General features: G+C 43.3%; 1 protein-coding gene across 11 annotated transcripts in view; it reads right to left on the bottom strand.

Moving 5' to 3' along the window:
- The window catches only part of rut (adenylate cyclase rutabaga), a 44929-nt gene that overhangs the window by 4856 nt on the left and 23506 nt on the right, over positions 1–16567 (bottom strand). For 5 of the 11 annotated variants that reach the window (XM_033385468.1, XM_002134073.3, XM_033385467.1 and 2 more), the window contains 14 exons: positions 9732–10024; positions 8899–9633; positions 8162–8289; positions 7782–8085; positions 7396–7710; positions 7047–7052; positions 5752–6015; positions 3736–4209; positions 3491–3672; positions 3299–3409; positions 2992–3232; positions 2548–2914; positions 1721–1895; positions 594–1665 (listed from right to left, as the gene is read on the bottom strand). In XM_033385468.1, the coding sequence (XP_033241359.1) occupies positions 594–1665; positions 1721–1895; positions 2548–2914; positions 2992–3232; positions 3299–3409; positions 3491–3672; positions 3736–4209; positions 5752–6015; positions 7047–7052; positions 7396–7710; positions 7782–8085; positions 8162–8289; positions 8899–9633; positions 9732–9932 (4575 nt within the window). In that variant the 5' untranslated portion in view covers positions 9933–10024. The remainder of the gene's footprint in view (positions 1–593; positions 1666–1720; positions 1896–2547; positions 2915–2991; positions 3233–3298; positions 3410–3490; positions 3673–3735; positions 4210–5751; positions 6016–7046; positions 7053–7395; positions 7711–7781; positions 8086–8161; positions 8290–8898; positions 9634–9731; positions 10025–16567) is intronic. The other 6 variants (XM_033385473.1, XM_033385476.1, XM_033385470.1 and 3 more) reach the window with 5 other exon arrangements.

The following is a 16567-nucleotide window of genomic DNA, read 5'->3' on the forward strand; positions in this document are numbered from 1 at the left end:
TGGTATACCCTTAAGATTTCGAAATTTCTTACTGCCTGCAGCAAAAAAAAAACCAAAAAGGATCTGTGCAACAGGATTTCAAGACTTGTGTGCATTAAAACATAATAATGGACATATTATAATAAATTCTATGTACTACTCCTTTAAAAATAAAAAACTAATATATCCTTAATTTTTGTAAATATTTCATTCATGATTTCAATGAAATTTCATGAGAAATACACGTGCAGCAGCGCCCCTCGGTTGGTTAGGAACAAACTTTGAAGCTTAAAGATTAAGCCTATGAAGAGCTTTACATCGCAAAGCTTTCAAATTTGAATAGCTTTGAAGGTTTTAGATATAAACCTTTTCTTACAAAAATATCTCTAAAACATAAACGTATAAGACTATCCACATCTGTTCCGTTCTGTTCTGTAAAAGTTAGTTACAAATGGGGGATGGGGGTGTGGGTATGGGGTATGGGGATGGGCAGGTACTTGGAGTTTACTCTGAAGGTTGGCTCTGGCCGTTCATAGCAGAATCTCCTTGCCCCAGAGCCTCTCCATTTCGACAACGTCAATTTCGTCATCGTCATCATCTTCATCTTCACTCACCTTGGCTACCGGTGCGATGCTGCTGGCATGCAATAGCGGCTCGCTCTCACGGCAGTGGCCATACCCCAGGCTGGTGGCTGACGATGGCTGATGCTGATTCTGATTCTGATGCGGATTCGAATGGTTTAGATGATGCATTGGATGATGGCCATGCTGGTTAAAGGGCAACGCCATGCTGGGCGGCGGCGCGTATGTGCGCAGCTGAAGCTGATCACAATCTCGTTCGCGATCGCGATCACGCCGCGGCATCATGAAGCAGTCGCCGCCACCGCTGCCGACACCACCGCCACCGCCACCGAGCACTCCGGCCGCGTCCATGCTAAGGCTGCCATGATGCTGTGGCCGCTGGGCAAGCAGCTGTGGCGGAAGCTGCTCCAGCTGCTGATGCTGCTGGGGATGCGGATGCCTGCCACCGGGATTCGGATTTTCAATGATATTAAATTCGCGCAACATTACCGAAGGAATGGGCTGGTGCTGGAGCTGGAGCTGGTGCTGGTGTTGGAGCTGGTGGTGGAGTAGGATCTGGTGCTGGTTCTGGTCCAGGGGTAGAGGGACAGCAGCAGATGACGGTGTTGTTGTCGTCGTCGTCGTTGATGCCCCCACCATATAGTGATGGTCCCCATTGTGGCCGTTCTCGCGTATGTTTGGCAGTCCCCCATTGGCCATGAAATTGGGCTGCTTTTGCAGCTTGCTGTTGAGACGCTGCTGCTGCTGCTGGTGCAGGTGGTGGTGGTGCACGGCCGGTGGCTGTGGGGGAGCGGTCAGGGCCAACTGTGGCATTGCCAACGGCAGGGGATCCAGCTGCTTGTGCTGATGCTGCAACAGCAGCTGCTGCTCCTCGCCGCCGCCCACCGCAGTGTACAGATGTCCGTTCTCCTTCTTGCTGTAGGTGTCCGAATTGACGCGATTCTCCGGGAATTGGGAGGCCTTCATGTAGTAGTCGGGGCCGTGCATGCTCTGCGGCAAGGACATGGCATTCCGTACCTCTCCGTTCAGAGATTTGCTGCTGTTGTCGCACAGGAAATACGTGACCATGTCACCCTTGCCCTTCACTTTAATGGTGCCTCGACATCTGTGTGGAACAAGAGGTGAGTTTAGTTTGAAGGTATCCCTCTAGATATTCTTACCGAAACTCGAAGTGCGATCCCACCAGACTGTCGACCACCTCTTGGGTGACCTGGGAGTAGCCAGGGACGCCTGTGGAGTCCATGCGGCTGGCCACATTCACTGTATTGCCCCAGATGTCGTACTGCGGCTTTCGGGCACCAATAACGCCCGCCACCACGGGTCCAATGTTGATGCCTGCCAAGGGGGAAAGCGATAATTAATCGATCATTTTCCGCATTCGATATGATTTATGATTAAAACATGGCTGTATGTGAAATTCTTTCATTTTCCGGGTTGTTTATATCGCTACTCAATAGTTTTATATATACTTTATACTTTATACTTTACTTTATATACTTTTAAATATACTTAATAGCTCATGAATCGATCGTTATCGATATACAAGACAATTTATGATTAAATAGGGAATATAGGGGACTTTCATTCTCTTTCAAATGTGTCTATGGCTAGTAATGTCTCCTAGAAATTCAGTTACTCACTATTAATCCATAATTGTCGATATTCAAAACGATTTCTGATTAAAATATTTCTATAAGTAATCTTTTGAATACAGTTTATAATAATTCTTGAATGTCTATACATTCTATGCTATTTCTAGACAATCTCCTATAAAGTCCTTCATTTATTGATTTTTATCGCTAACAAAGACATTCTAGAAGTGGATTTACTCCCTTATCAATCGATAATTATCGAAATTCAGCACTATGTGCGACTTAAATATAGTTCGTAGACTTTACGTTATTTCTTCTCCTTTCTAGATATTTTCCATTCCTCGATTTTATTGATTTCTATTCATTGCCATGACTCCCACTTATCGATTACTCACCGACTCGAAGCATAAAATTATTGTACGAATGACTGTTGATCTCCTGTAGCGACAGCCGCATGGCCTTCACATACTCCGTCAAAGCGGTCATGTGGCGACGCACCGAATTGGGGTCGTTGGGCTGGATCTTGTACTCGGGTATAAGACCCACCACGGCCATGTAGGTGCTGCCGACGGTCTTGATCTTATCGATGCCCCTGAAGCGATCCTCCTTGAGCAGCTCATCAAAGTCGGCAATGATTTCGTTCAGCAAACGCAGGCACTCCAGACCCTGATCGGAGCCATCCATTTCGGTGTAGAATTCATTAAAGTTCGGTACGCTGGCAAAGATGACGCCCACCTTGGCATAGCTCTGGTGGTAGAGCTCCTGCAAAAGCGGTGACACCACAAAAAAAGGCTTAAAGAGTGCTTCAAAGAGTGGGTCAGTGGTGCAGCAGCTCTCACCATATTGTTGCGGAATTGCGCATCGAGAAAATGTGCAGCCACATGAGCGGGCAGCAAATTGTGCAGAATGCGCTTATTCGACTCCTGCAGCACATCCATTTCCTTCTTCTCCTGGGAGGCCTGAAGTTGCCAGAGAAAATCCAGACGGGCGGTGCCCTCCACCAGGCGGCCATGCACCAAAATGGCAATCATAAAGATGACAATGCGCGCCAATGAGATCAAATGAAGCGGAATCGAGGCACTGCAAGCACATAGTGTGTGTGTGTTTGGATCAATCTGATTAGGGACCAAAAATAAAGCGACCTACTTCACCCGATGGTCGTAGCACTCGAAGATGTTCTGATGCGACAGTTCAATGAACAAACCATAAATGGTGCCCATACCCAGAACCAGCAGCGACTTGAATATGATGGGCAATCTGTGTGGCAATGGAAAAGAATAGAAAAGTGTGTCATCATTAGGGCTCTCTCCGTGGGGGCCTCCATTCGTGTCTACGTACCTGAGAAACACCGATACTGAGAGGAAGGCAAATGCCGCCGACAATGACACGTACTGTGGCAGCGAGCACTTGCGATGGGCATCGCTTGGGTACGAGAAAAAGTGCGGATCCAATTGTCGGTTCGATGACCAGGCAGTGGCCGTGGCATTTCCCGAGCAGGGATGATCCGTGACGCAAGTGAACTATAAACGAAATGGCAGTCATTGAAGGCAGTGGAAGGCAGTGGAAGTGCTTCAAATACTTACCACATTTACTTGTCCCACAGAATAAATCAAAATGATTGTAAATATGGTGATGGCCATGCGCAGGCTGAAGCTCTCCGAAATATCCCAAATGATCCACTTGAGACGCACTGCCAGCAGGAGCATCAGTATGGCACTCACCCAAATGAAGGCCGTGAGGAAGAGCAGCAGCAGTATGAGAGTCCGTGGCAATGCCGTCACTTGGAGCGCCGCACCGAGTATGAGCAACAGCAAGGAGCATCCCATGGCGGTGGTAAACCCCAAATCGAAATCCTTGTGATACTCTCGCTCCATGTCGCTCTGTCGGAAGCGCAGCGTCAATCGATCCACATGCTCCGACTTGTCGCAGTCCACGGATCTGGCGTTGATCGCCTGCGAGAGGAAGCGATTCACACGATTCGTGGGCTGATGATGCGCTGCCACCGAATGCCGTTTGCGGAAGGGTCTCTTGAATTTGTCGGCCACCTTGGACTGTGACTTTTGATTGTGTTTGTTTTGTTTGTTTTTAAAGTGCATTTAACAGGCAGGAGCGGAGCAAATGGGAAGAAGGAAGGAAGAAAATGGTATTTCGGTTAGTTGTAGTTACTGTTCCCGGATGGGTTTTCGTTTTCTGGTCGCTGGCTGGCTGCTGATTGCTGGCTGAATTTCAGAAAGATAGATAGATTTTTGTTCTACTTATGTACTATGCTAAATGCTACGAAATGGGGGGGATGCTAAATGCTAGATGCTATAGATGCCATGGTTTCTAAAAATGCTGAGACATGCGGTGGTTCCGGGTAGTGGGTTTACTGGATTACTGGGGGGTTACTGGAACCACGAACGACAGAACGATTGCAGTAAGCATGCTCTATGTATGACAGAGAGAGAGAGACTATGTGTGTGTGAGAGTGAGAGGCAGAGAGCTTAACGAAACTGAACGAAATTCATGCACGCCGTATGTCGGATGATAACAAGCTTAAACGCAACGAAACTGAACGAACGATGCTGGACGAAACAAGCGCTGCATGAAGGCCGCCCCACCCCCCCGCGCAGAAGCGCACAACTGAACGAAAGCATAAGCCATAACTTAACGAATGAACAAACGACACTTGAATACAGTTGTGGTCAGAGTTGCAGTAGTTTTTCTGGTATTTAACATTTTCAAGAAAATTGGTTTTAGTATTTTTCAAAAATTAACTAACTCAACGAAGAATATTTTTTAAGACAATACCACAAAAATCAACAAATAATGGTATTTTTAAGTATTTACTTTAGTATTTTTTCAATATATTGTTAGAATAAAAAAATATTATTTTATTATTTTTTATTATTATTTTTTTAACCAAAAACACTTCAACGAAGCTTGGTATTTTTTAGTATTTACTTTCGTATGTATATTTTCAATATTTTAGCAATATTAAAAACTCATCAATTTTTTTTAAGGAGTTTTTGAATAATCGAAATTCAATGAAGAATGGTAGTATTTTTCAGTAATTTAGTTAATTAATTAATTTAGTTAATTTAATTAATTTTTGATATTTGTTCAAAGCGCGAGCAATATTAAACACAGCTCCTCAAACATTTCTTTAACGAAAAAATATATTTTTTGTGGTATTTTTTAGCATTTTAGGAATGTTAAGAAAAATTCAAAGTTATTTTTAGAAGTTTGCCTTTTAAAAAATCAACGAAGAGTAGTATCTTATATTTTTATGGTATTATGATAATTTAGTAATACAACCAAATTGAAAAAAAAAATTGCAGAATTTTTTTTATGTTTTTTTTTTTAATTTTAGTATTTATTTACATGCATAGCGAGTATCCTATTATTGACCACAACTGTACTGAAATGAATGGTTCCAACACGAAACGGCACACATATTCAAAGGAACGAAGACGTAGACGTGGAATGAACGAAACGTTGTACAACACAATTGAACGAAACATGAACCGGAATGCTGAACGAATACGATTGAACGATTGAACGAATGAACGAAAATTATAGACTGTTTTTTGTTTGTTTTTGGTTGCTGCTCTGCTCACTTTATTGTTCTTGTGATTGTGCCTATGAATGCGACTAATCGTACTCGCTGTTGAGTTGGGATCTGTGCCTACGGTCACTTGGACACTGCCACCCCCACCGCAGCCACTGCCAATGCCACAGCCCACACTGCCACCGTCAATACCGACACCACCACCAGCACCACCACCGCCACCACTGCCGACGACGCTACCATAGCCCATGGGTGGCATGCCATGAGCGTGCGGTGGCGGGGTGGCATGCAAGATTTTCTGCAGACGTATTACCTAAATCAGAGATCAGAGAAGTACACAGGAGTATTCAAAATAGATTCGTAATACATCGAAATAGTTAAGTATATAATTGATAGAAAAAGAGAGATAATATTGCTTATCATAGGAGTAGTCTTTAAACATAAATAATAGCCAGAAATACAGATTAATAGATTAAAGATTAGGAGGAAGAGAAAGAGAGTGAAAGAGGCGCAAAGTATAGGGTAAACAATATCTTAACGAAACAAAAGGAGCGCTGATAGATCACTGATTGATTAATTAGCAATAAGATGTAGAGTGAGCATAGAATATAGTATCAAAGATTGTAGAACACTCGGAGGGGAAAAGTTAACGATCAACAACGTTCAAGGAACGTTCGGATTTGGTAATTTTCTTCGTTTCTATAATCTTTGATAGAATACAGCTTAGATAACTGTTAAAGGGAGCTGAAAAACGAAAAGAAAAAGAAGACCCCCTGAAGATCCCATTGGTGGAGATCTCTTTTAGGCAATTATCTTCCGATATCAACTTCTGAGTAGTGCGTGTAGTGTGTGTGTGTGTGTGTATGTGTGTGTGTTTGTGTGTGTTCAATGAAGAAAGATCTAACCAATTTTGATGTCCCAGATAAATATACATGTTGTACAATATAGTATTCTACGTTCCAAACTACACACAACATCGACGCAACGAAACGTTTTTTTGTTCAAAATATACAATAAAATATACACTCGATCTTTATGCTACACGATTTTGTTAGTAGTAGACACAGCATCCACATTATTATTATTTATCTAATTTTATTATTATAGATATACGATATACGATAGATATACATCAGTTAATGGATAATATAATGCCACTACGGAACCAAAAAGGAAAAAAAGAGCCCACACAAAACGAAACAAACCGAAAAACTACTCGGACAAATAAATGGAGACAAGAGAACTAAGCAACTCAAAGGAGAATTCAACGGGGAGGGGGATCCTTACGGAGAAGGAGAAGACTACTTTAGACATTTCTTTTTTTGGGCGAGAGGCAAAACTTACCGCATCCTGAAAGTAAACGAAAGAAAACAAATCAAAGAACGAAAATCAAAAGGAATCGCAGTTTTACACAGCAAGCGACCTTCGGACAATACCCATCGATCTGAATCGATAATTATCGATAACTCTCTTCGGGGAAGTAGGGACAGCAGGACACTCGGTACAGAAATGATAAGGTGTACATCAAGCCACAGAAAATCATAAGACCCCAACGACCCACCCGTTCGGTGCCCCCCGGACATGCAGGAGCTACGGCAACAGAAACAGGAATCAAACCGAAACATAATCGATCTACAGGAACGGAACTCCTCAGCGTTCCAATCAAATCTACCCGAAAGAAAGTGAAACCTACCTTGCGTGAACCCTTCTCCGATACGGCCTGTACACTGCCGACGCCTCCGCCGCCGACGCTGACGCCGCCGCCGCTTGCCTCACAGGTGCTGCCACGTGCCACGCTCAGACCAACGCCCAGACCCACACCGGCACCGCCCACCAATGCATTGGCCGCCGAAGGAAACGAACCGGTGGCAATATTCGAGAACGGCACTGGCTCCGAGAACTTGATCGTGTGCAACAGTTGCATGACCACATTGGAGACATTCCGGAATGACAGCTTCCGCCTGCTACCGATCGCCGAGCGTACGCCCAGAGTGTTGAGCATTAGGGGCTGCGAAAGACAGAAAAAAGAGGAGGGACAACCATAAGTACATTTATGGCAAGGAATGGTACTCCAAATACCTTGCGACGGTGCGGTGGTGGCACTATAAAAAACGTATCCACTCCATGATCGCGCAGATACGAGGATCGCTCGTCGCCGTGTCCTGCCTCCACTTCGTACTCGCCCGACAGCGAATCGAGGGTGGCGCGAGTGACATGCACTCGACCCGGTTCACCGCCCGATTCCATATGATTCGCCAAGGTCACATCGTTGGACCACACATCGAACTGCCACTTCCGGAGGCCCAAAACGCCGCACAACACGCGGCCAGTGTGGATGCCCACGCGCATATTGAGTATGACATCGGTGGCTTCAACGACAGTGCTGGAAGAGTAGGATCATCTCTCAATCGTGGAAGCTCTATCTATAAAAAAAAAAACAAAAACCGGGCTCTACTTACGCAATGGCATCGATCATATCGAGTCCCATTTCCACTGCACATTTCGCATGATCCTTGCGGGGCTCTGGCAAACCCGAAACACAATAATAACAATCGCCCAAGATCTTAATGCGCAGGCAATGATTATCCTACGGAGGGGAAATAGACATAGCAAAAGATTGTAAATAAATGCGCGGAAGATTAGATATAACTAGTTTCCATTAAAAATCTTTCAAAATATATGCATAATAATCGTTACTTTGATAGGGGGTACATTTATTGGAAGAGGCTTCTCGTTCCATTTAGACAAGAGAAAGATAAACTATACATATGTACATAGGCGCCTCATAAGTAGTCGCCACTTCAGTATTAAAATAAATCGTAACTTTAGAAATAGATGTACTTGTTATTCCATACCTATAGGAACTCGTTACTTTTAAAATGGTGGCAGTCGTTACTTCAAATTTACTAGCTCATCTTAGTTTTACTCGCTACTTTGATACTTGATACTAAACAAATTCATTTATTTCAATCGATAATTCCACAAGAGAATTCCTCACCCAATCGAAAAGGTAATCGCTACTCTAATAGTAGATGAATTGTTGGTTCAATAGAAGAGGAATTCGTTACTTTTATACTTGATCTATTCGTTATTTTTTTTAAGTACTATAGGCAATCGATAATTCCTTAGCACCTGTTCTCGTTACTAGTAATTTTATAGATGATTATAACGAGTGAATCATCAAGCCACTACTTACATGTGCCAACTGATCGAATCGCCCAAAGAGCTCGTTGAGTAATCGCACCAGCTCCTGAGCACTGCACTGCGACGAGAGGACCGTGAAGCCCACAATGTCCGCAAAGAGAATGCTGACATTCTCATGCTTCTGGATGTAGATGCGATGGAACTGCCCGGCCACCGGCGATAGGATGTCGTTCTTCATCTGCATGGCCACATGCTGAGGCAGGACAGAGAGCAGCAACCGCTCGAGCTTCTCGTTCTCGTCCTGGATCTCCAGACGAGAGGCGATGCAGTTGCGCGTGTCGAGGAAGGTCCTTCGCTGGGCCCGCTCCATCATAATGTTGACCACCAGCCCAGCCACATTCACGCCAATAAAGATAACAATATTCGCAATCAGCTGGTTGTACTCCAGGTATCGCAGGGCATCGGTGAAGATCTTGTAGACGGTGAGGCTTATGTGCACCGAGGGCAGGGCGATGCCGAAGGCCACCGCCTCCCAGATCTGCAGCGGCATCATGGCGTAGGCCAGAAATACAACGAATACGATCTGCCAGACACCCTCGGCCATCACCTCCTTGGTGTCCACCGGAAAGACGCTGCCCAGCGTCGGCATCGACACCACACAAATGCTGGCCGTAAACAGTAGAATCCCGTAGCACAGTGTCGGCAAATGGTGATCCTTGATCACCGAACATTGCAACAGGATCAGCACCACGGCGAACAGCAAGCAAACGATCGAATTGAAGATGTTCTGTATTTTACATGGAATTTTATGGATTAGTTTTAAAGGTTTTTTTGTTTTTTTCTGAAGGTGATTTCTATTTGCAAAGAAGTCTGAAAGATACTCACATGAAAGGTGGCCGCATTGTTGAAGGCCAGCGAGAGGGCCGCCATCACTCCGCATAGCACCACAACGAGTGCAACGACACCGAGCACCGAGAAGCGCTGGAGCTTGAGCGTGTACCGCTGATAGAGGCACTCGAGCTCATCGTTCTCGAAGCGGAGCGTATTGAGCGGGCGGCCGCGCGTTGCCTTCACGGCATGGTCCATGCGGCACCGCTGCCGCCGCCGCTAATGCGGCAGCCTGCACAGCTCCTCCTCCTCCACCACCCTTCGGGCGGGGCAGGCACAAAAAGATTATTCTGCAATAGAGAGAGAGAGATGTAGAGAAAGTCCATGAGTGACCTTGAAAATGTATTGTTCATTGGAGAGGAAAATGTGTCGTGTCGTGTCGTGGTCCTCCCCCCCCCCCCCCCCTCCCCGCTGGCCGTTCCCTTCAACTTTTCACACGCTGAAAATACATGCTAAAAATAATATCCGAAAAGCTGGGGCGTGTGAAATCAATCAATGTTCAGAGACGCCAAAGAACCCCCCGAAAGAAGAGAACAGGAAAGAAACCCAACAGCCCACGCACTTCGGCGTCCGAGAATCTAAGAATCGGAGAATCTCAGAATAGTATTCGCGAGCGTACTTTTCTGTCGGTCTCGATGGTAGATTAATGACGATTTATATGCCGGCAATCCGTTGAAATCATTAAAATATTATGCACAAATTCATTTCGAAATTAGAAATCCGTAATTAGTCGAGCTTTAACGAGTGCTGCTGCTGCAGCAGCAACAGTATGGATCGATGGCTATATTCGGACGCAATGTCCGATGTACGATGTCCAATGTCCGAGAGCGAGAGACGTTAAATCAATTAGGCATGAAAACATTTATAGACATTCGTCAGCAACGGCAACAGCGACGGCGACTCTAGGATTGGGTGTGGATGTGGAGTGGGGTTCGGACCGATAGAAGGTGCCATAATGTGTGTTTTTTTTTTTCATGCAAACCCTTTTTTTTCGTTTTCTTAATTAATGTCAATCCTCATTAGCAGTTAGCAGACTTGTACACTGCAATTTGCGTCACTTCATTTCACTCGAGCTTCGGTCCTTCTCGCACTCATTGTCCACACTTGCAATTCCTTTCCATTTCCAGCAGCCAACAACAATGCAAACGCTTTGGAGTGGTTCGCTTTTTTGTGTCGTTTTCTGTTCCTTGGGCGACATGATCGTTCGTGCCGGGCAACGAGACGACACCTCGTTTCATATTACGCGAGCTTCGGTTTGCTCTTCTTCCCACGCAGTGCACACGCTTGGAATTCCACTACTTCGCTCTCTCAGCAGCAGCAGCAAAAATGCGAGCGCAGGGCAGGTAGTCACACTTTGTTGTTGTTGCTGCCATTTATTTTCACGAACTTTGCACAGACACTCCTGCAATTCGTCTCTCTCTCTCTCTCTCTGCGGGCAATTCTTGTCATCATTTATCTATTGCTCTCTATCAGCAGCAACGCATGGGAGTCGGTTGTTGTTTGTTGTTCATTGGTGGACACGATCGATCGTGTTGGTAAACGGTGCACCTCTTACCGACTTGTGCTCTCCCTCCCGCAACTCCTGCGCTCTCTGCTCATTTGCTCTCTCAGCAACAACAACAACAATGCGTCCAATGCGTCGGCTGGAGACTGGAAGCCCTTTGAGGAAATGCATTTGCAAATGCATTGTACAATAGGGCGGGAATTAACGGGATTTGACTTTGCTGACTAGATTCCTTGTCCCCCTTGCCCACCCCCCACCCCCACAAACTTATGTATATTACAAAAGAGAATGCCCGAGAACTCAAAAGCAATACACGAGTATACATGATCTATTGAAGATCTACTTTGGATTTTCTCCTCATGATCTTTGGATGAGCTACTGAATGTCAACAGATGATCTCATAAGTATCATAAGTACATAGATCTGCCCCATCAGCAGATCCCAAGCAGATAGGGGTACAACGAACTGCCGTGAGAGGATTATTGATCCCCCCGCGTATTCGTTTGTGGCTTGTGTTTGCTCCCCCAAAAACTCACCCAACACTTGAGTACTCATCGACCATACGAATAACAAGAACAAGATGAATACAATGAATGTATTCGAATACGTGTAGAAGTACATACATATGTACATAGAACCCTGCCTGGGTATTTGAACAGTTGCAGCCACCATCCGGACAATTAGATGTCAACAAATATACATATGGTACTATAGCGATGGTTGTATATTTTTGTATTTCAACTTCAGATCTTTCATTCATTCAGTGAGTGTCATGCCGTCACTCAAATGTGAGATGTCTGGATGTCTGATGATTCGTTGGATTATTTTTCGTTGTGTATTTGTTTGAGGGGCTGCTTGTTTGTTTTTGGAGGCGAAACATTTAATATTTTTTCAATGCTGATGTGTGGTGTGCGCATTTGTCGAATTTGCATTTATCGCAGCGACAATTACAAATATAATGAGACGTGAATATTTTCGCAAAATATTGTCGAAAACCCATGGCTCCAATGTTCCAAAAAAAACAAAAAAAAAAAAAAACTAAATTCTATTTTAAGCACGAGGCAAGGCACACAGAGGCTTTTCAGAGAGTTATGCAAGCGCAGGAAAATTCAAATGCGAAATTTTCTTTTTTGCCCAATAAATTGGTTGAATGAATATTTACTGCCTGTTCCCCCCAGCGAGCACTTTGTGCGAGTGCGAGTGCTCAATGATTGATGAGAATCGAAAATAAATCGAATGAAAAGATTGCCGTCGTAGAAGGAGCACTTTCCACAGTCTTTTGGCTGTCTCTTGGGGATCATCTCATCTTTAAGTCCACACGCCCACAAAAGAGATCTCTCTCTCTCTCTCTCTCTTTCTCAGGTTTTCTTTTTGGGTGCAAAAACATGACATTTTACTTGTGTGTTTTCCGCTTGTTTTTGTTTTTGTTTTTTTTTTTTTGTTTCGCCTGATGGACAGTCACCCAAGCATTCCCCGCATCCTCCTACGACGACAAAACCACTCGAAAGAGTACAGAGTCCAAAGATGTTCTCTGCCAAAGATACAACGCCCATTCACGCCCTCCCACTAAAGGGGCGGGGCAGCGGTTAAGTTCATTGTCAATCAAATGGGAAGGGCAAAGTTAGGAGCTCTAAAAGCCTTGTCTTTCGACTTTTGGATACTCCTTAAACAGTTTTTAGTGGAATTCTTTGGGGCTGCAGCAATCTTTCGTCCAGTCAAGATAATTCTTGGCATTTAACTAGATCTTATCTTTATACACGGTTCTGATGAGGCTTTTTCTATCCTTAAAGGGATTACCTTTACCATTATCTATCAGTTCTGGTATATCCACCCTCGACTATATTTTACATGTACATCTGTACATATATCCATATTTTTTTAAATCTATCTCTTACTTATATTTTTGTATTTATCATATTATAATTGTATCTATCATTTATCTATCTTAATGTATTATTTTTCTATCCCTATTTATCATTCTTATAACACGATTTATATTTTTTCTAACTATCAAACTTGTATCTATCTGTAAATGTATTTATCTTTAATAATGTTGTATTTTTTTAATGAAAATATATCTTTATGAACTGTGAATCCATTAACTATCTTATATTATATCTTATATTTATCTATAATTTATTTATTTAAGATTTACATAAATCTTTATGTATCAATTATTCTTTAAGCTCCGTTTCCCCTTAGCCACATCATACCCCTCAAATCCATCACCCCACAAATACAGGGTATACAAAATGCACATCGAATTTTCAGTGCGATTTCTCGTTAGAGAATGTTTGCTCTTTAAATGATTTTTCCATCAATGCTCTCCATCAATTGGCGGCAATTAAGTTTGCAACACTTTTGATGGATTTTGCATTTAATCAACATCATCGTCATCAGTATCATCATCATCATCATGATCATCATTGACAGAGCATCATCATCTTTTGGCTCTCATTCATCATCGTTTTCCCATATAATCAATCAAATTTTCAATTTCCAATTTTCGCTTTCGTCGTTCGTCTGGCGCCCGACAAACAAATTAAGAAAAAGCCATAGAAAAACTAATGCAAAAAGTAAAAGCAACTAAACAGTCGTGAAAAATGACGCAAACACAGAAAATATTTAGCAAAAAAAAAAAAAAACACAAGAAAATGGGAAAAATGTATATATAGAAACGACAAACATATGAAAAGGTTTTTATGGCCCTCCACTAGAGGAATGCGAGGGATTTTCATTTCAAGTTTTTCCAAGGAGAAAAAGCTTCACGTCATTTCTTTGTACAAGATTGGAGCGGAAAACCTTTTGGGTAATTGGTATTTTTATAGAGGTGTTTACCCAAAACTAAAGGCACTAAAATCACAACTAAAACCCTTAATAACAAATAAGCCATAGAAAATGTGTCATAGCATAGGGGCCATCTGTTGTTATAAGGACAGATTTACACGTTAAAGGCATACAAAGTACTCTTCCCACTATAGGGTTGTCAAAAGTGAAGGATTTGAGAAAGAAATGTATATACAGTGATGGATGAACGTATGCTCTCCAATGAGGGCTCTCAATGTTTCCATAGGCGAAAGGATACTTTTTAAACATTGAAGTATATTTTTGAGAGGCCAAAGACACCAAAGACTTGATAATTAAAAGCTATTCTATGACGTCAGTTTTTATTACTCGCCTGTTGACAGAAGGCCCCCTCTATGATCCCTCTCTGACCGTGGCCCCTTGCCCCTTGCTACTCACTCGCTTGGGCAGCTGAGTTCAACACAATACACAGCATCTGGCGAGGCGCAAGATCGGTCCAAAAAACAAAGTATCCCCAGTCTTTGGCTACAAGACGGTCCCCAGGAATCGAAAACAATATACATTGCTTGTGCATGACACAGAAAATGATGCTTGGTGCTAGAGGCGAAGGCTAACCCAACAAAGATTTGAAGTACCGGCTACCCACGCGTCCGTGTTTAAAGGCATGGATTTTGTTCATGATAACATGTTTTGGTATTTCAGTGGTCTCCGAATATTATTCGGCATATCGTAGCTAGCTTACGAAATTCCTTAAGAATGGCTTCGAAAAAGAAAGTAAAACCCCCTTAAAACCCTTAGATATCTGTCCAAACGGCAAAGAACTTTTACAGATTTTTTTATCCCCAATCCTTAATGGTTTCCACTTTCCCATCCATTGGTCATTCGCCTCCACTCCACCCACAGCTTCGATCAATCATACATAAATATTCACAGCAGCAGACCAGACCCAGAAAACCCAGCGAATATTTGTGTACTGGCAAAATTCTTGTGCACATCCGTAAACACAATTTTCGCTTTAGGAAAATTCTATTAAGAGGAAAATGTAGTTTCCGCAATAGCGTTTTCCCTTTAGATTTTTTTTTTTTTTTTTGTAATCTCTATCCATCGGCAGCCCCAGAAGCCAACAGAATCGTTTGTGAAGCGGTCCAAAAACTAATTATATTTTGTATCTTTGTATCTGTACATGATATACACATGTATCTACAGGCCATCCATCCATCCACATCCCCCAGAGCAGACAGCAATCGCCCACAATGAGCCCCTTTTTGTGGCATCAATGGGGGAGAAGACAAAATCAATTAGCGGATCCGTTGCGGATATTTTTGCCATCCACTTCAAAAAGAGTCTACAAATAATTTGATTACCGAGTATCTCTCTCTCTGCATCTCCCTTCTTGCTTTTCCCATTGGGGTTTTCTCTGCTTTTCACACCCTTTTCTTTTTTGGTTGTCATTTAACGTAGGACATCAGCTTTTGGGGGGGGGCGAATGCGGGTGGACACAGAATGTGTCCTGCAACCAAATTGACCCACGAAAATGGGCAAAAATTTGAACATCAGGCTGGGAGAAGGGCTTCGGCGACTGGCGCCACACAAAAATGTTGTGTCGCGCCAAAGGAAGTCGCACATGTGCGAGCCCCCGCCCCCGTTCCACATCACATATCCGGCCCTCATCATTTTTTGGGGCATAGCCTGTATGTGTGTGCTTGGGTATGGGTATGGATATGGATATGGATATCCAGGCGAATGGCATGGACGTGGCAAATACCCCGTAGAGTCGTCACAGCAGAATGAGAAATTCTTGTAGATTCTAGATTCATGTAGATATCATGTGGTTTGTGTGTAGACTGCAGTCAATTGCGTTTGATAGCATGTGGATTGAGTGTGGATTGCATGTGGATTGCATGTGGATTACATGTGGATTACATGTGTATTGTATGTGGATTGCATGTGGATTGCACGTGATTTACGTGTGGATTGCGTGTAGATTGTGCATGTGCATGCACATGTGTATTTATGTGTATTCGGTGTGGATAGTATGTGGATTGTATGCAGACTGTGATCAATTCCGTTGGAATATCATGTATTTGGATGGTAGTTGTGGATTGTATGTGGATTAAGTGTGGATCGGATTAGTATGTGGATTGTATGGGGACTGTATGTGGATGGTGGATCTTAAGCGGGGGGATAGGAGAAGAGAGCGTTCTAAAGGTAAGGAATAGTGCACAAGAAATCTACGAATCATACGGGGATTTTGTACCATAGGGATCTCTATATGGAGGGAAATCCATAAAAACTAAACGCCCCGAAATTCTACAGAAAATACGCATAAACTATGGGGATTCCTTTCATCCGCCGTTAAAAATTATTTTTCATTAATTTTTTCTTAATTTTACATTAAAAATTATAATGTTTGGGGATTGTCTTCCGATGTAGATGAAGCCGCTGCCTCGAGACTCGCCTTCAACTGCTGCATGATCTTAGTCACACTAGCCATGGCTTTGTTTAGCTCCTTAATTTGGCTCTC

The sequence above is a fragment of the Drosophila pseudoobscura genome, chromosome X, assembly GCF_009870125.1.
Source record: "Drosophila pseudoobscura strain MV-25-SWS-2005 chromosome X, UCI_Dpse_MV25, whole genome shotgun sequence".
Classification (NCBI taxonomy): domain Eukaryota; kingdom Metazoa; phylum Arthropoda; class Insecta; order Diptera; family Drosophilidae; genus Drosophila; species Drosophila pseudoobscura.